The sequence below is a fragment of the Urocitellus parryii genome, chromosome 1 (assembly GCF_045843805.1).
Source record: "Urocitellus parryii isolate mUroPar1 chromosome 1, mUroPar1.hap1, whole genome shotgun sequence".
Lineage (NCBI taxonomy): Eukaryota > Metazoa > Chordata > Mammalia > Rodentia > Sciuridae > Urocitellus > Urocitellus parryii.
In genome coordinates this window covers 148,874,915-148,895,783 of record NC_135531.1, presented here as the reverse complement: position 1 = coordinate 148,895,783, position 20,869 = coordinate 148,874,915, and the positions used below count along the sequence as shown (strand labels likewise).

At 34.8% G+C, this 20,869-nt stretch overlaps 1 protein-coding gene across 1 annotated transcript in view; it reads right to left on the bottom strand.

The window, feature by feature from the left end:
• Nucleotides 1-20,869, bottom strand: part of Gabra1 (gamma-aminobutyric acid type A receptor subunit alpha1) — a 48,309-nt gene that overhangs the window by 16,303 nt on the left and 11,137 nt on the right. The window contains exons 3-6 of the mRNA XM_026395373.2: nt 15,777-15,844; nt 10,603-10,823; nt 7,968-8,050; nt 603-746 (exon numbers count right to left, since the gene is read on the bottom strand). Coding sequence (XP_026251158.1) covers nt 603-746; nt 7,968-8,050; nt 10,603-10,823; nt 15,777-15,844 — 516 coding nt within the window. The remainder of the gene's footprint in view (nt 1-602; nt 747-7,967; nt 8,051-10,602; nt 10,824-15,776; nt 15,845-20,869) is intronic.

Here is a 20,869-nt window from a genome sequence, read left to right as displayed (position 1 = left end):
TGAGTTGCTTAGCGCCTTGCTATTGCTGAGACTGGCTTAGAACTTGCTACCCTCCCTCCTGCCTCAGTCTCCCAAGCTGCTGGGATTACAGGCATGTGCCACCACACCCCACTCAAATTGGATTTTTGATGTCCCATGTGTAACCATTATTGTCAAAACTTCACTGAGAATCATTTATTCATGGTAAGAAATGGAGCCTGGATGATATTAATAGCCAATATTTATGGAAAGTTTTTTCCTATGACAAGTAATCTTCAGGGGTTTAATTTCTTCTTCCAAAAACATGCAGGGTAATGAAACCAGCTTGCAAAAGTGGAGAAATAAGGAATTAACCCAGACATTCATCCCTAAGAGTTCATGTATTTACCTGCTATGCTACACTGATCACCCAGAACCATCTCCTTATTTTACAAACATAGCAAGAAGCCAACTGTCATCCAATTACAGGTCTTACATCACAGGTCTACAGAGTTTACATCTAATATCAGCTCAGCTCAGCCCGAGTTTTGTGTGATCTTCTGGAGGAATCGTTGAGTTCTCACATCCCCACAGTATATTTTTCTACCCCTTCCTCATACCTGGAGTAAGCAAATGGTGCTTACCTGTGCTGGACTGGACAATTCCAGAGTCTACTGTTTGTCCAAGAAGATCATACTGGTTTAAGCGTGAACCATCTTCTGCTACAACCACGGAGCGTGCTGGCTCTCTGGTCCACTCATAGACAACTTCTGCTCTGGTATAAGCATCTGAAAGAAAGGATGTAAAATTGTCCATGCATTTGCCACTTTGATTTTCTTGTTAGTTAATGTTTCACCAGCTTCATATCTCCTCTCACAGCTTCAGAGGAAAGGCTAGCACAGAAAAAAACCCCACATTTCTTAGTTTGGGAACACCAAAACACATTTTACTGATTCTTTCAGTGATTTGGTCACTCTTCCAGCAAATTCTTGTTAAGAATCTACAAAGAGCAAAGTACTGTGCTGGGGACAGTAATGAATGTAATGAGCAAGGTTGCCAATCTTAGGGGATGTGCACTTTAGTGGTGGGGACAAAAGCAGATGAGCAAATAAACATAAAATTCCAACCATGTTGAGTGCAATAAAACCATACACAAGGGCTAGTGCTGCAGCTCAGTGAGAGAGCACTTGCCTAGCATGTGTGAGGTACTGGGTTTGATCCTTAGCACAACATAATAATAAATTAAATAAAGGCATTCTGTCCATCTACAAGTACAAAAATAAAAATTAAAAAAATACACAACTGGATAAAGGGATGGAGAGTGATATGGGGGAGGGGACTATTTTAAGGCAGGTAAAGGATTCAGAGAGTCTCTGAGGAGGTGGCATTTATATTAGTATCTGATAGAAATGGAAAAATGGCCCAAGTGAGGTCATGGGGAGGAGGTCACCCAATGAAGGCTAATGATATTTTTCTTCTATTGAAGGTAAAATCTTGACAAATATAATATGACTACAATGAAGGGCATGAGAGATAAAATAAGATCAGAGTCAGTAGCTTGGTTTCATATTATGTAAAGCTACGGGAAGTTTATGATAAATATGAAAAGTAAGATTATAAATTTTGCTACACAGCTATCTGCAAAGGAAGTTTGATATTACTCCCTTTTATCAATTATGCTTCTTATGGATATTTACCATCATTATGAAGAGGATGCAAATGATGATAATGAGTTACATACATTATAGAGCTTTTCTTCCCAATCGCTTTCATATGCCATGTCACTTTTAACCTAGCCATCTCCTAGGCAAGTGGTTTGGTCATAAATCTTTAATCCACTGCAGGTTGGAGGAAGAGAGTGCATAGGTTAAGAGAAAAAGAGGAGAAGAAATTCCACAGCTCTTCTGGAAAAATGAACACAACTTCCGCAGAACACAACTTCCTATAGGCTGACATGAGAGTATATAGTCCCCGCTGTTCAGATGCTGGGTGATGTTAAACATTTAAGGAAAATCCCATTAGAGACAGTAGGCTGTGTCCGGGGAATTTGCTGGGAGAGCATGGTAGCAAAAGTTGGCCTTAATGTATAAACTGGACTCATTGGCCAAGGGCCATCTTCTCCATTAAACACAATGGGCACAGTTCCCAGGCCCTGAAATAGTTTCAAAAGGCCATAAAATGTTTTAATATTTTTTAGATTAAAGATAATAAAATAAATATAACCTCACCTGGCTTACATTCATCTTTAACTAACATAGTCATAAAATATAATTTCATATTCACCTGTATACTAATATAATCGTAAAATAAAATTTTAATTTTGTTTTGGAGGAATGGTCCCCAAAGACAAAGATGCTTAGGGCATATACACACACAAACAAAACATACACACATGCACACACACATACACACATGCACACACACATGCGCACACACACACACACACACACACACACACAGGCACCAAAAAAAAAAAAAAAAAAAATTCATGATGCAGCCCTTCTTGCCCCAACCCTCATCCCTGGGTGATCAGGCCTGTGACGTGCACCCAAACATGGGTGTTCCCAGCCTCAAACATTATGCAATGTAACATTATGGATGACTTTTGAAAATGAAGTTGCCTTCAGGAGGATGCACACCTTGAGCCTTACTGTCTGAAAGAAACCTTCTTAAAATGACCTTGTTCCTCTGAGTTGACTGACTCAGAATATGAAGTCAGTGTCCCCTGGTTTCACATGAGTGTCCTGTCATCATTTCTGGATCAATTTGCAATCATGTATCTCTTAAAACAATTTTTTTTTTCTAGAAGTTTAAGGGAAATTAATTTAGCTGTTCATGAGAAAGATTAAAGTGACAGATGAATATTTTGGAATCTGTCCTTATTTACTTTTCTACTTTTTAATTGTGATTGTCCTCACTAATATACATTGGTGTTGTAGACAGTAGGAAGAATGCATGTCTCTTATATTTTAAATCTCTTAGAAGAAGGCAGAGCACACTAGTTTGAGATGGAACATATTTCACACAATTCGTAGGAAGCTACATTTAGTAAGCTATTTTTCTGGCATCTTGTTCTCTTACCTAAGAAGCCATTCTCAGATGATGGCGGCAGGGAGTGATGGAATACTCGACTCAGAAAGACCTTGAAGGCCGTATATTTTCATCACACTATGTAGATGGTAAATTGAGGCACAGAACATTAAGTGACTTTTGTAAGCATATATCATATTTATTGAGAAAACTAAACTAACAACTTAGGATGTGATTCATTCTACTCCACTTCTGTTTTAAAGAATTTTTTTAGGCAAAAGCTGTATATATATATATATATATATATATATATATATATATATATATATATATATATTTCATAAGCCAAGAAAGGATAGTTGATGATCATTCAGTTCTGGATCTAAAGTAACTTCACAAAAAATTAAACCCCTTGCTACTATATGACGCTCCTATTAGCAATAGTGGTTTGTCATGTGTTGTCACTTGGATGCTGATATAGTTGTGGAGAGAAAACTGTCACCCATTGATTTTTCATTTCTTCTTCTTCTTATTATTATTGTGACTAGGGATTAAACCCAACGGTGCTTTATGACTGAGCCACCTCCCCAGCCCTCCACCACATTCTTTTCCTTTATTTATTTATTTATTGTTTGTTTGTTTGTTTGAGACAGTGTCTCACTGTTACTTAGGGTCTTGCTAAGTTGCTGAGGCTGTCCTGGAAATTGAAATCCTCCTGCTTCATCCTCCAAAGTTGCTGGGATTACAGGGGTGCACCACTGTGACTGATTTTCCTTTCATATAATTTTTAACAACTCTTTTCCTGCCATTTATTAGAAACCACATTGGGGGTAAAAATATGCATCTGGTACCAACATGCCATCAATCTAAAGGTGCAGATAACTCATTATTCACATCTCCCCCCAGAAATCTCCCAAAATAAAGAAGTGTAAACTCACATGATGAAAGACAATATTTAAGATAGGGAAGACAAACATACATAAGGCCTAAGAACAGATGATAGGTACTATTTGTTTCCTCAAATTCCAGTATCTGAAAAGATGAAAGCTTACTTGATTTGAAACTTCAGCATTAAAAAAAAAAGGATTAAAAAGGATTTTCAACTATTTGATCAAAAATTTTAGGCTATGATATCAAATAAATCATACAAACCCCTAAAAGTTTTTTTTTAAGTTTTTCTTTTTTAAAGGCAGGAAGATTTTGGTTGGGATTATGAAAGAACTTTGTGGGGCTTAACACCAGGAACATAGACTTAGTATCAGAAAAGCAACTGATAATTGATACTATTGTTTCATGTTGATGATCTCTGTATTTCCATTAGCATGAAGCAGTTGAGCTGTATAATGTCCAAGGTTATGCACTTTGGAGAATTCATTTAAATTTCTATGCATTCTCCTCTCCTTGTTTGTAAGGCCCTGAGATTGACAGTCAGTTAAGAAACATTCATTTATGAAGGTCTTCTTACTAGATCTAGTACCTGCTTGGGTCTTAGTGTCAGAATTCAAAACCTGAATGTCTTCTTTTAGAACCAAAGAATTATTTTGTATCTTCCTCATAAGACAATTACGCTGTAACCCATGCACTGCCTCTGGGTTAACTGGCCTTATGAAGAGGTCTTCATCCCCAACCAGCCAGAAACATTGTTCAGCAATTGACAATTGGAATCTAATGGACAGCAGGAAAGAAAACATCTAGTTTTCCAAGTGTAATGCTTATTAACATAAGGACAAAGTTACTCTAGAAGTGTCATAAACATTCATTGTCTAGAACTCAACTAAATTTCTGGAAACTTGTCTTGCTTATCCTCTTCTCGGACATTTGAGTGAGACATTCACTCCAAATATTGGGTCAAAGAATTTTTTCACTCACTTTTTCCTCCTTTTCTTCACCCTTGAAGTGTACTAATGAGCCCAGGGAAGAAATGATCAGACAAGGAACAGACCTCCTGCTGCCTATCATGCCAAGGTCAGGCAATAAAAACTAGTCATGGTGGGCTGTCCCACTGAGAAAGACAGTCTGAGCCTCTTTCAACATCCATCTCTGTTTTAGTTTAGTTCCCCACAGATCTTACACCCTCTTTTCTGAAGTTAAAAAATCGAAGGAGCATTTGAAGTCTGGTTAGCGTAATACTAATACTAGCTTCATTTTATTAACCTCTGCACTAGGAAATGCTGAGTAATATATATAAACTCATGAAGTTTCCAGTCTTCAGCCAATAAAAAGTATTAACCAATAAATAAAATGAATAATTCATGCTGTGATAAATAAACTTGTGTTGGGATCAAGAAGACTGATGGGGTTGTGTGTAAACTCCTATAAAGTCATCAGGGAAGGCTTGAGGAAATGACATTTATATGGAGATGTGGGAAGATAGAAGAAGCCAGCCTTGATAACATCAAGGGAAGAGTAACCGAGGGAGACAGACGAGTATGTGCAAAGGCACTGAGGTGGAGTCTAATATGTTTTCCTTTAATATCAGTTTTTCTATTTTCTACTCATTACCCATTTCCTTCTTCCTAAAATACTTCCAATATTTTTCAGGAAAATTATTTGCCCAAACAAAAAAATTTTCTTTCCAATCTCCTTTGCAAATTACGCTGTCAATCTGACACACATTTGATTATTGAGATGTAAGTAGATGCCTGTTAGGATTTCAGGAAAAGCTTTTATGTTTTTCATGCAAAACTGAGTTCTTTTTTAGCTTTCCCTTATTTTTGAAAGCAGAGTTTCAGTAGCCATCTTTAGACAAATATCTGGGGACACATCAGGTTTGTTAACATGCTGAAATAACCACTAATCAACCAATAATGATTTGCCTCCATAATCATATATAAATACAAAAATGCTTCTTTTCTTCACCTATCCTTACTGCTGAAAAAAATCCTGACTAATGTAAAAAAAAATATGCAATTCATTGCCCCAGTAAGGACACTTCTAAAGATAAATAGGGGCATAATTAGCAATTTTACTAAATCAGTATTATCTATGATATATTAGGGGTATATCAGTACAGCCTCAGGAAAACTACCATCGGTAATCTTCCTAAGTATAATAATATGTTGTAGATTAGTGAGTTTATAGATGCACAGACATTTAATATGCTTCCTGGCATACAGGTAACCCATAATATATATTTAGTATAAATGGAACTGGTATTCAGGATAACACATACTAGTCCATGATGTAAAATTTATGTTAAATTGAGGAAAGTGTGGGAAGAAAGAACTTATCACCAATGGCCTGATTAGCTGACAATTGTTGAGGTAGATTATCCTTAATTTTCTCTATAGAAGGAGCTTCAGAATTAGAGAACATTGTCCCTCTGTGACCAGTGTTACTAGGAGCATGAGGGGCCCTTTGTGTGCTGGGTTCCTACACTACCGCTATTTTTCTTCATGAATCATATCTTCACCAAAGTAATTACTCAGATGCCTCTCTAGTGAGAACACAGAGCTGGTTCAATGTCCCAGGAGTGGACTCAGTCCTTGTATGCAACACCTCTGCAGGAAATCAATTCAGGTGCTCATGTGAGTCAAAAGCAAAAGGGCAGAGAGAACGCCAGAGAATCCAGTCTCCAGGCCACTGTTCTCTTGGCTCCTCTCAGATGCACCGAAGTGTCTTCAAACAGCAGAAACCCAGAAAGTCATTATGAAGTAGATATATCTAGAGGCCCATCAAAAGCATGAGCATATTCATGAATTCTATGCAATGTCCCAACCAATCCAGAAAGATTTAAGAACCATGAGAATAGATTATTTTCTAGAAATCTTCATAAAGGCAGGCTTCATTAGTAAGGAAAAACTTGCATATTGTTCTTTGCTGCCTAGTAGTATTTTCCACTTGTAATTATTCTTAAGTCCAGACACTGCCAGTAATGATGCATAATGAATAATCTCTGTTTATTAAGAGGAATATGTTATCCATGAGGTACAAGCCTCATACCCCATTCTTTTTCTCAAGAATACCTTTTCAACAAAAATAGAATTTTTCCATTAAATACCTTAATCTATACTGTATAGTCTGCTAGACAAAGAATTGCCCTGAAATAGTATTAGAAAGTTATCTACCAGTCCACCTGACTATAGCAAAACTTTTGAGAATTAAAATAGATAAAAGCAAATAAGTACTTGCATTATGAGGTGAGAGGTATCCTAATTAGCCTGAATGATTATGACACAATGTGTATGTGCACTGAGACATCACAGTAAGCCCCCTAAATATATATATGTATATATATACATATATATATAATTAGTATGTGTCAATTAAAAATAAAATGAAACTTGAAAAAACACATAAACAGGGATTACTACTTATAGGAAATCTCTGTAGCATGTTGCTTTTTTCTTCATATTTTTTTTGGGGGTATTGTGCTGGGGATTGAACCCAGGGCCTTGTGCACACTAGGTGAGCACTCTACCAGCTGAGCTATATAAGCCTATGTGTCTCGATAACAGATATAACTAATTAGCAATCTCTTAATAAACTCTCTTAAGAGTAAAGAAAAGGTTGACATCCAATTCAAGTCTTTATACATGTACTTTGTATAATGATGACCATCACATTCCACCATCCTTGTTATTACCCTTTTAACATACTTTATATACAAACAGAAATACAAAAAGCATGGTATTTTTGTGTATTAAGAATCCTAGTGCAAAAAAAATAATAATAATAGCATTACCTTAGATTAGGTAGAGGGAAGTGAAAGGAGGGGAAGGCAGGGGATGTGGGGATAAGAAAAATAGTAAATTAAAACAGACATTAATACTGTATGTATGTATGTATGTGACTGTATAACCAATGTGATTCTACAATATGCATACTCAGAAAAAATGAGAAATGATATCCCATCTATGTATGATACATCAAAGTTTATAAGTGCATTCTACTGTCATGTATAACTAATTAAAACAGATAAACAAATAAAAAAGCAAAAAAAAAAAAGAGTAAAGAAACTGTGAAGTAAATTTACTCACAGCTTCCAAATTTCAGCGGGCATGCGTGGGCATCCATGGGGAAGTCCTCCAAATGCATCGGGCACTCAGCTCTCACCGTCAGCCTTGTTAATTAAGAGAAAGAAGAGGACACAAACAAAAGCTCTGTAGGTTAAACTCTCGCCAACAATCTGAGTGAGATGCTATTAACAGTAGCAGAGATATGAATAAAACAGGATAGACAGGCATAAACTATAGATCACGCTAATTTGTTCATAATCTAACATCTAAAAATAATTATTTACAACAATGACAGAATTCTATTCATTTTTTATTTGCTTTGAGAAAATAGGCAATATTTGGTTTTATGCAATGGGCAAGCATTGCCCAAGTTCTCCTAATAAATATCATCCACTAATTCACCTGGCTAGAGCAAAATTTTTGAGAATTAAAGTAAATATAAGCAGATATATATATATATATATGCATAATGAGGTATGCTATTTACCCTCATTTGATGATTTCATAATGAGTATGTGTATTGAAACATCACAATGAACCCCCTAAAATATGTAACTATTGTGTGTCAACAAAAAATAAAATAAAACTTAAAAAATACTTGCATAAATACTAATTCATCCTGGGTTGGGAAGTAGACATCAAGATCAAGGAAGAGAAGTAAAATCCTCCTGTCCTAAATGAAGCTCTGTCTCCTTCCCTAAGTATCATCAAATGCATCAACCAAAGAAGGAATGGGGGAAGGAGGAAGTGTCTTCAGGTTTCATGAGGCCGAGAGTAAAGTTTTCTTGAGAATTTCTACATGACATCATTATATTCCAGTTGGTTAGTTTTATTTTCAAACCCATGGCCAAGTTGGAGCCAGGTCTTGGCTGTGCTTCTCTGTAATCTCTGAGATGTTCTGGGGAACTAATTTCTAGTCATGTTTTAAAAAAATAAAAAAAGGATGTCAAGGAAAGAAATTCACTGAAATACATTTGCTCTCCATTTGTAGAATAATGAAGGAATTTATATTCATTTTCTTTATATGATTTTGGCAAGTTTTTATAACCCATATTATTAAGTCACTAAACAATGTGGTGGGGTGTCTTTATAGCCAGTGAAATTACTAAGTGAGTATAACACTGATTACAGCAAATATGAAATGTATAGGTTAATGACTAAATTGCATTCTTAAATCAAATTGCTCAAGCAGTAACTTGTTAGCAGAGGTGGTGAGAAATTTAGGAGATGGTAGTAACATGCTGGTTATTGATGAAGAACTTTACATTCATCAGAAAACCATTATCATAAACTAGTCAGCACGTACAAATCCTTGCCCAGAAAATCATCTCCTGGGAGGAATGAACACTGGAATTAGGTTCCAAAGCAAATGTATGTTTTGTTTGCTTGTTCGTTTGTTTTATTGTCATTTGTCTTTGTCACCAATGGACAACATCTCAAATTTCACATATATTTAGTTTTTGGTGTTTTTTGTTTGTTTTTTTTTTTTTTGTTCGTTTGTTTGTTTTGTTTTTCATTCTGAAGTTGTATTACACTTTAATAGTTGGGTCCAATATCTAACTGGCTTTTAAAGCAGTTTTTCTTTTCCATTTGGATGTGTGTATTTGAAAAGATAGGTATCCTGGAAGCAGTTTTCTCTAAGGCCAAAATATCACTCTATTCCCATGCTGAATACTACCCGCTAAATTGAGAATTTTGCCTCTATTACATTTTTATACCAAAGGAATAACTGGATGTTGGTCAGGTAGGTCTATGAAAACATCATTCTAACAAGTCATCTGGAAATGAAATACCGCTGCTCCCAAGAATGAGTCCTGGACAATTCAAAATTTTCCGTAAATAGGGAATATTCTTAAACACCTCATGTTTTTATTTAAAATATTTCTTTAAGATGTTTCTTTAAAATAATGAAAACTTCTTTTGATTTGTGCTTCCTTCACTCAACCTTAAACATAGAGCACATTCTAGATGCTGAATTTTGTAATCATCTTGAAGAGGGAGAAATATTTATATACCAGAAATATATATATATATATATATATATATATATATATATATATGCACGTGTGTGTACTATATATTATATATGTATAGTCTTCAGCTTAAGCACAATTAAGAATATTCATCTATATAGATATATCTAAAATTAAGAATATCTATCAATACCACTTGAAAATTCATGTGCTATTTCATGTATGTATTTTCATATAAATTTATATTTTCCTTTAAGAATTCTTTAACATTCTCTATTTCTTATTTTTTGTTCTTCTGAGTAGAAAGATTTTTCCAATCTACACCATTAGATCACTTTTAGAAATTTAATTTAGACCTTGCTGAACAGTTGAACTTCACGAAGTTTTAGTGAGGAAAGGAAGCCAGTCCCTCATATAGAATTAGAGAAGGTCAGAGCGATACATTGTTCTGTATTGTATTATCTAATACATACCACAAACATTTTTTCTTATTGTATATAATCATTTTTTTGACATATTCATGCTTCCCTAATATTCCAGCAGACTAAGATTTCAGAGAAGAGTAATTTTCAAGGTTGAAAAACTGGAAAATCAGCATCCCACTGTGGCACCTCAGCTTGAGGGTCGCCTGCAGGTGGAAGGGAAGCGCAGGAAGTTCAAGGCTAAAGTGCCCCTGGGCTCACCTCATGGTGTACAGTAAGGTGCCGTCCTCTGTGATCCGCAGTAGTTTGTTGGGCATTGTCATGTTATGGGCCACAGACTTCTTTCCGTTGTGAAAAAAGGTATCTGGAGTCCAGATCTTACTTGCCATTAGGTTATTTAACCGGAGAACTGTCATGGGTCCTTTAAACTTTAATCTCTCGTCCTTCCAGCTTTGACGGAAAAACACATCTATTGTATATTCCTAGGTAATTTTGAAAAATGGCAGAGTTTACTGTGCTGTGATTTGCAATGCAAATATCTGACAAACAATGCGTAATTCTTCTAACTTTAGAAGACAAATGTGAGCTAGATGATGTTTTAGTAAACTGTGGTAGTATGTACATATTAGTGTCAGGTGAATCACTGGTTGGTGTAAAATTTTTTTTTTAAATACCTATAGTATATGATAGATTTCTTTGTGATAGGAAAATGTTTCCGATTCTCTCCTGAGATACACAAAAGGAAGTGAACTCTGTCGCACTATGCCAACCACTGAAAGAAATAGAACATAAGACTGTTAAAACACAATCTAATGCTAAAGGATATCATGCGTAGGAAAATATTTAAATTAAATATTTGCAGCCACATAGAAAAAGTGTCGTCTTTTGGAGAATCTCCCAGGGTCTCTGAAAATGTCACACCCAAACCTGTCAATCACAGGTCTAATTTAGGTGTGAAGATCTCACCTTCTGTTTGGCTAGGTAAACATTTTATTTTCACAGGTAATATATAGAGACTTCCAATTCTCTGTATATAGACTTTCAGTTTTTCTATTGTCCTACACAATGAAGAAGATTATGAAAAATAAGGAATCCATTTCCACTTCCCAAAAAAAAGGAAGAAGAATACAGAGTATGTACAGGCTTGGAAGTGTATGTTTGTGATAGTATGTGTGTCTAAGTCACATGAAAAAGGTGTGAGGCTTATCATCATTCACAGCCAGGGAATCTATTTATTTGAATAAACACAGCATTTCTTAGGGCCATACCCAGAGACAAACATCTGCTAATCTGAAAACAAGCAATTTGACTTACCAGCTCCTAAAATTGAAAAGGGTAATATTCATCTTCCTTGCAGGTCTTGCTACACTGACACTAAATTTGGAACTCAATGGTTTGAAATAAAGATCACCACATTCTCCATTAATCTTCCCATGCTCAAAACCGGAAGAAGGACTAACTTGAAAACACCATGCTACATTTTCCTAATCCTCTAAGCCCTGACACATCTGCAAGCAGCTGTTTTGCAAATCTTACATATATCATCTTTAGGATGTACAAGATAAATAATGTGTGTCTTTAGGCATTTTGTGCACAAATTTAACCACCTGTCTCTTTCCCAGGATTTAAGCAAGACTGGGCAAAACCTGAATGGAAGTTCCTCCTTCTGGCACATTTTTGATATTGCTGAGTCCTTGCTGATCAAGAAACCCACAATTATTGGTGGATGGCTTGTAATGTAACAAAAGCATTGCTAATTGTTGACTGAGACACAAAAAAAGACCCATAACATGATGCTGTTCTGTTGATATGGGTAAGACAAGTTACCTTGTTTACCGGTAAGGTTTTTCTGTATCTGGAAGTGTCAGGTGAATGTCATTGTGATATGAGATAGGATTTACTCTAAACACTGGTTAAGCATTGCTAAATTCAGCAGAGGGAAAACGATTTAGGCTCAGTACTGTCAGAGAAACTCATGGAAGAGTAGGATGGGCATACAATAGTACTTTTCCATGGAGAAAAATGGGGAAGAGACTGAATTATACCAGGAAGTGATATAGGGAAGCAGTGTTGTCCTGGAAATAAGGAGACTGAATTTCTAGTCTGAGTCCATCATGTTCTTCTTTCTGAACAGCAGACAAGCATATGAAGTAGGAATATAATATATGAGGATATTTATGTTATCACAACCTGCTACATAAGCTCCATCTATCTGATTGAACTTCTTAAGACTTGTCAATAACAGAGGGAATGGCCACTTGTAAATGAAAATTCCAAGAATGTCTAAGCTGAACACATTACCATGAACTTTAACATTTGTTTCACTTGTTTGCTAGGTCCAATGAGATTTTTAATAAATTAAATACTAAGTATTAAATAAACTTAAAATGAATTTCTAAGCAAATTTATTCAAGGTATATCCCAAATGCAGTGACCGCCCCCCCCAAAAAAGGAAAATTATATCAAAATTTGCCCAAGGCCTAATGTTTTTATGTTTATTATGTTTACAGCCAGCTTTGCTTGATTACCTGTGTTAGTGGCAGACATTTCATTTCACATAAGCTGTCTTTAAATTCTATACTAGTCACAAATGCACACAAAGCAACACTAACTGCCTAAGGTTGATTTCCATTTTCCACTGTATTACAAGTAGAATTGGAAACTGAAATCAAAGCAGTTGATGGTGATCAGCTCCGGCCTAATCAAGAGTGTAAATATTTAGCCTCCCATTTTCTAAGAACTACCCTTGCATGATTACCATGGCAGCAGTAGGTGGCTCCTAGTAGCTATTTATATAGCAAAACCTTGTTCTAATCGCCAAAATTCATTAGCTCAAGATTGGGTATCTTGACCAAGATAGACAAACCCCCTTACTCAGAACTTGGAATAAGAAGGGGGAGTGGTGAAGATCTATAAAATTAGATATTATAAATATAAATTTTAAACCTGCTGGCTAACTTATCTCCAGGAATTTTGTACCCTACGTCCCCATGTTTTAACCTATGAAACTAGGAAAATTTAAGTTGACAATTGTAAGAAGTGAGTCACTACATGTGAATAGAATTTCTAGAATATAGGAAGCTCATAGTATACATTAGAAATTATTCTTTGTCTCATTATTTTATCAACAGAAAATTTTATTAGATTTCTATGTAGCTGGGAATCATATATATATATATATATATATATATATATATATATTTTTTTTTTTTTTTAATAGATCAGGGATCCTAAAGAAAATGAGAAGGTAGGTGATGACCATGATCATGCCAAAATAAAGCAGCATGCAAATGAAGGAACTCTGTGGAAAAGAGTCTGAACACATAGCAAAGTCTGCTGAATTTTTTTTTTCAAGTTTCTGGGTTCCAGCACACACAAGTAAAAACTCTGAGTTACTCCATTCAGTAAAGTAGGTCTCTGGCGAACATGAGCCTTATTCTGAAGATCTGGGACAAAATATCCGCTATGTTCCTAAATAAATATTGTATTGAAGTGTTATCGCTTGTACCCTTTATTACCATCTGTGTGTGCTTTGAGTTAATACATTTTAAGAACTACGAAAAACAAGGCTCCATGATTGTGCTGCCTAGATATTTCTGTCACAACCTAGTGCCCTGGGAATGTGTTGCTTGATGGCCAATTAATGGTTTTTAAAATAAAGTTAAGGAGTTGTCCTAATTTTGTTTTCTATTCCAGATGAAGTCAGATGCCTTGGGAACCACGACTCCCGTAGGAGTGGATAGGCTGGAATCTAGTTGCTACCGTTAGCTAATGGGTCACTTTCCTTCTCTAGAAAATGTGAATATGATTAATATTTAGGTAAAATGTTTGCAATGAGAATTAGATTAAACATGATTTGTAAAGCTTTTGCATAGTGCCTAATGTATTGTGAGCATTCTATGTTGGTAAATGCTGTTGTGGTTACTGTTATTCATTAGGCATTTCATTAATTTTCATTTTAAGTCCTACAAAGCTTTCCCTGTTTTGAAAAATAGCTTTGTCATTCTGCCTTCTAATTTTGATTGCCTCTAAATCATACTGTTTCTTTTTATGCACCATTCTTTCATAACATGGTTTAAAAAATTGATCTCCTAAAGCAAAGTGATCAGGTACAATTTCCACTAGTAACTTAGTCAATCAGTGGCAAACCTATGGCCAATCTTTGAAAGCAGAAATCAAATGTAGTCTGATTCACAAGTTTTAAGCAGTAGGCAGGACCCTGGCTTTGAAAGTGTTATTCCTATTTGATGTTTGACCAAAGGCTGTATATAAAATGTTCAAAATAACCATAAGGCTGATGTTGTATCAAAAATCCTATTGTATGCATTTATTCTAAGATGAAAAAAATCTCATTTGAGAGATGCCTTAGATGCTTAAGAAATTTGCCCAAGGACATGCTACTGCTAGTGGTGAGATTTGAATTCTGCCAGTCTGAATCCTAGAACTGGCCCTAATAGCCTCCAAGATTGATGCCTCATAGGAAGAAAATTGTTAACAGGTGAGGAGGTATGACAAAACCATTTGTGGATTATGTGGAAGACAGCTAGAAAAGGTTTGAGTTTGACCTGAATAATTCTGTAACTTTTATCCTGACTCACTCTGAGCTACTTTGAAATCAAAAGACTTTTACACTAAACACCAACCAAGAGGTATTTAAAAAAAATAAGTCCTGTTACTATTACATAATGGTATATCTTCCTGTTACATTCATAATGGTATATCTTCCTGTCCTCTATGATGCTTTCCTTATGTAGAAGCTTGGCTGTTGTGAATTCAGAATATTATATAACATCTGCAATGCTCTACTGACTTACCACCTCTGATCAGATGGGCTAGGAATTCATGTTAATTTATTTGAATGGAGAAGAGAAAGGACAGGTATATATCCATTTGATTTGCACTTTTGGTAATAATTTGGTGAATCTTTTTTGCAATGAAGTTGAATAGTAAACACTAGTGTATTTTATTTTAACTATTTCTCTGCCTAGTTATTGTCAAGTAGTCACTCAACTTTTACATGCATTTCCTCTTTAGAGCCAAAATTAACTCAGAAATCACAACAGCAATGGTTATTCTGTAAACATTACTAGCTACCTGAAAAACACAATATCCTAGAATCAACATGGCACCTAAGTGAAAGAGAACTTGCACATGACTCCCAGAACACAAATCAAGACAAAGTAGTCACCCCAGAGATGGAGGAAAACAAAGACAAATGTGGTTAAGAACCATGTAAATAGCACTGATCTGGGAAGAAAATGGTTATATAGAATATATACATATACAAATACACACAATATTAGATATCATATACACAGAGACAAAAAGAGACAAAAAGAAATATTCAAGCTTTTCAACTTTCTCCATAAGTACTTATTCAATTCATTTTTTCAAAACTTAAATTTAAAATATACCGAAGATGCTGTGTCACTTACCATGTCGTGGTCTGAAACGGGTCCGAAACTGGTGACGAAGATGTCAGTCTTCACTTCAGTTACACGCTCTGATGAAGCAGGAAATTGGGCCAGTGAGTGTCTATCAACAGCTCTTATTAGATCTCACCACCACATACTCACACCCAAATGGGAAATTTATTGGCTTTGATTAGCTATTTCTAAAATTGGTCCACTGTGTAGTCCTGATAATTTACTGCTTACACATGAAATTTCACAGTTAATATTTTCAATGGAGAATAGAGTCTAAATATGCCACGTTGGGAAGCAGACTTTATGGACAACTTAGCTGCTTCCTAATGAATTCTTCAGAAATGGACAAAGGTGCCTAAAAGATATTAAACCACTTCTTATTCCATTAGCATAGGAGTATGCCATAAGTTTAAATATTGTTACCCAGCTAGACAGATCCTGCAGGTATGTAGGCTACTCTTGGGAAGTATATATTATGTTATGGCAAGCTTTATTAACTCTTTAAGATCTAAAGAGAATGTTTTATAAATGTTTGCTTTCTTGCACTAAATCTTAAGCAAATTATCTGAATAATAATTTAGGTCCCTGGGAAAAATATGACAACCTATGTAAATATTTTCAATTTTGAGGATAAGTAGAACATATTATGGCATAGAAAAAAATTCATTTAACTCATTCTATTTCATGTTCAATGTAATTTTATTATATGGGCCTCTGATGGCATATATATCAACCAATAAAACATATTTATTGTAGTTCTCTGACAAACTCAACACAAACACTTCCAAAGAAATACAGTCACATCAAGAAATTGAAAAAAAAAATGTTGCTTGCAGAAAAAGAAACAATTTGTTGAGGGGTGAGAATGAGAAATATGACTCTGTAATTTTCACCTTAGCTCTGAGAAATAACAGTCTACTTTCTTAAGCAGTTCATTTGTCAGTATCTTTGTATCTCTGTCATAGAACATTAAAAACATTATCCTTTAAGTGCAAAAATAAATTCCCTTGAAAATTAAAAGATAGCCTGTCTCCTTCAACTCACTTGTGAAAAGTTAAGACTTTTAGCATAAATTCCTAGCAAAGAGGTCATGTCATATGCTCCACATTATGCATATCTCAATTGATCAAACTTTTTTGGAGTTGGAGATATTCCCTTTAATAACAAATCTAATGTTTTTTTGTTTGTTTTCTGCAAAAACTTTCACTGACTCCAAAATGTTCAAATAAGCCTCTTGACACAGAAATTATCTGGGATTTACCCTTTAAACAAGTCAAAGACATAGCTTGTGACAAAGAAAGTAGAGTTGTCTATTTAGAACTCACTTCCAACCTTAACATCAACATGCCGCAGTAACTGAGCATGAATTGAGAGGCACAGTTGTCACAGTGAGTCTCAGTTCTCTCACCCTCTGTCCTCAGTAAGGTCCTTGCTCTTGTGCCCTCAAGCATTTCCCCAATAGATACCTCTCTCTCAGTACGGATGCCTCTTTCAATATTACACTCTTGCTCTCTACATTTTTTTTTTACTAGACTAACACATTTACCTAGTTAAAACATCTTTATTTCTTAAGACTTCATCATGAGCTCACATTGTATTAGAATATCAGAAACACTTTTCAATAAAAAAATAAGAAAATCTATGCCACCTATTCATAAAAACTAGAATATATCATATTAAATAAACTCATTTTTTCCCATTTATCTTTCAGCATTTTCATTTGTAGATCAAGCAAAAGAGCCATCACTAGAATTTTCTTTGATATAATAAGATACACATTTATGGGTATGAAAAAGAACAGAAACATGACAAGAAATAATGATGTGGGCATATTTTCATGCTAAATTATTTTGTACCAAATCTGCCCCTTATTGGAAATAAGTTTGTTTCTCATCATTCATAGATCAACTTCCTGAAATTAAATACTTCTGAAACAGACCAAGGGGAGAATTAATATCAAAATTATCCTCTGACTTTGATATGATCAAATGTTCCTGTTTTACTATTTTTATAATTAGTTGACTCAACCTCACTTTGCTTCCAAGGTTTAGTTTTTGTTTTCTCCTGATTATGAAACATAAGATTAATAGTAAATATCCCATGGAACTTAGTAACATGGATGTAATCAAAATTTTGTCCATTCTTTTCATTTTATTTTTTTTATTTGAGATGCATGCTCATTTAAAAAATACCTATTGATCCCATCTTCAAACTTATACATGCGTGGTTGCCTGAGGCATCTCTCTTGGAAAACTTCATCATTCTATTTCTTGAGTGTGGGAAAGCACAGTTCTACATTATAAAGAATGGGATAGCTAGTTTTAAAAAATTGGCCCACCAGGTGTTTTAGAGCAACTATTTTGTATTATTTTGCATGAAAAAGTGCCCTGAAGGAGTGAAGTGTCCAGTTAGCAAATGTATGGGTCATTTTCCCTCTATTGTTTTTAGATTGTTAATAGATGACCACACTACAAAAGCAGCAAATTAAAAGCCTATTTATAAAGATTATCGAACCAAACAGGACATGGAATATGGTTAAGTTTAGAAACATTTATTGCCATGCATAATTGTTACTATGCCATACAGAGATTAGGCATAAATGGAAAGCAATTTACATAAATGACTATAACTTCACTTTTAATTCTTTTTTTTCATCTTTTATCTATTCTTGGCCCTAAACTTATTTACCATACTGGTTCATTGCCTTCAGATATTTCATCTTATTCCATACCAGCCACTTGCATCTGAGATATTCCAAAACACACCTTTACAATATTCCAAGGCAAAGACTCTGATCCAGAGCCCCTATATCACAAGTCTCCGAAATGACCTTGTCACCAAGGACTTTAATAACAGATGCATTCTTGTTATGTATGTTGTTCTCTTTCTCTTCCAAACATTAAGAAACATTCCATGTCAGAGAACTTAAGGATGTCTGTGAGGGACTGCAGTGACCAGTCAATGACTAAATGGGAGGGGTGAGGGAGGGCAGAAGAGGGGTAAAAACAGAGTGAAACAAGGCTCTGCATGCCTCTCTGTTCCTGCAGGGCCAGGATAACTACAGGAAGAGAGCAACCACTTTCCCAGCTCTCCCTTCTAATGTACTTCCCTTGTTACATACCCAAACAATTTTCTTTGATTTTTTTTAATCAGCTGTTACAGTGAATGCCCACTGGAACAAGCTTCCATAAGAGGAAAACTCTGCTTATTGCCTATTTCCTGTGGAGGATTCAACATTAACATCTTAATGTTTCTAAGAAATTATGTTTTAAGAAAATATAGTCAGTTTTGTTTTATCTGTTTCCCCAAGTTACTGGGGAATGCTACTTTAAAATGTCATCAAAGCTTTAGACTAAATTGGAGGACAATATAATACATCATGGTTTTGGTAAAAAACAAAACAAACAAACAAAAAAGTCATAGTGTAAGTTTAGAAAACTCAGATGTGGGAAAAAAAATCCCTGGATAAATAAGTAAATAAAAAATAAATAAATTCACGTTTTATTCAAACTATACTTCATGATTTTTCTCAAACCACATTCTCTCTCAGATCAATATAATTTCATTGACAAGGGATAGTTCCGGCCAAAATAAATCTTTCCCTGTAACGCACCAGGAATTCCCTGAGTGCTCTGTGAGGTCATCCTGCTTTAAGACAGGCGGTTTACAATCCCAAGTTCAAATGTTCGAGAGAGTATTATGAATGAATTTCAGCAAAATTGCAAATAGCAGTGGCATGGGTAGCTTCCCTTCTTGGTAAAGAAATGGTGGCTTCAAATTAAGATCTTGTTAGGCCCAGGACCAGTTCTAAAAGGAGAATATTCTCATATTATATGCTATAATTGAGATGTATGGAAATTTTTGAGGAATCTTCCTTTTCTAGAGGGCTGGGAAAATTTACTGCTCTCCATGAGCTACCTTCAAGAAGATTCCCACAGAATATCTATTATCTAACAACTATCATTACCTCCATCTCTTAATGAACTTTAGAATCTAAATCATGTTTTCTTAATACCAAGAATTGTTTGACTTAGCACCAGACTCTAAAGTGTTATTAGATATACCTGGAAGGTACTCGAGACCTTTCTGTAGGTCACATGGTGAAAAGTCAACATGCTTTTGTGCTTCTACGTATTCTATTTAAGAGCATACAACATGAGTCAGGAAAGTCAAATGAAAATTAGATAAAATAATTATAGACATAGCCAAATCTATATATGACTGAACTCCTTATGTAACTAGGAAACTCTTTAAAAATTGATAGCAAGTAAAATAAAAACAAAGAACTTATCAAAGAATTTTTTCAATGATATTTTCTTTATGCTAATCTTTCCATGTCCAGCATAAATGAAAGATGATAAGTATAAATGTACACATATGTTCAAATTGTCAAGGGGAAAATATGGAAAAGAGTTATACAAAATAGGATCATGAAATCATGATGATAAGTGCTATTAAAATTGTTGGAAATATTTCAAAATAATAAATGTGTAAAGTGTCTGATGATAAATCAATCATATTCAGTCTTTAAACAACCACACCCATTCAATGCTATGTTGTGTATGTACACATACATACAAGCATATGTATAAACATGCTCAAGTGCAATATTATATATTCTAACTGCTAGACAGAACTGTTTTTACTAGGAATTTCCTACAATGTTGATATCCTGTTGATAAGTATTGAAATAACAGATGTTTTGAAGTGATAATTCAGAAAGATGATTAGTATCAGAGGTATAAATGAGAAAAGCAGTATATTAAAGTAAATAGTAAGCACATTGGATTAAGACTCTAAGTGCTCAGGTTTTAACTCTGATTTCCCTTGAGAACAAGCTGCATGATTTTTAGGTACAATCCTGTAATCTCTCTGAATCTATTTTCTCATTCTTTGAATATCAAAATACCTATACAGTTGAATACATAGTTTGGGTGTGAAGGTTGAATAAAATTGCAATGCCAAAAACACTTTGAGAAGCATTTTTTGGTGTATTAATTTAGTCAATGAATGCTTATTTAGGATTTTCTGTGTCCCAGCTAGGCACAATGCTAAGTCACAGTGATATAATAATGAACAAAGGTGAATATGCTCCTTCTCTA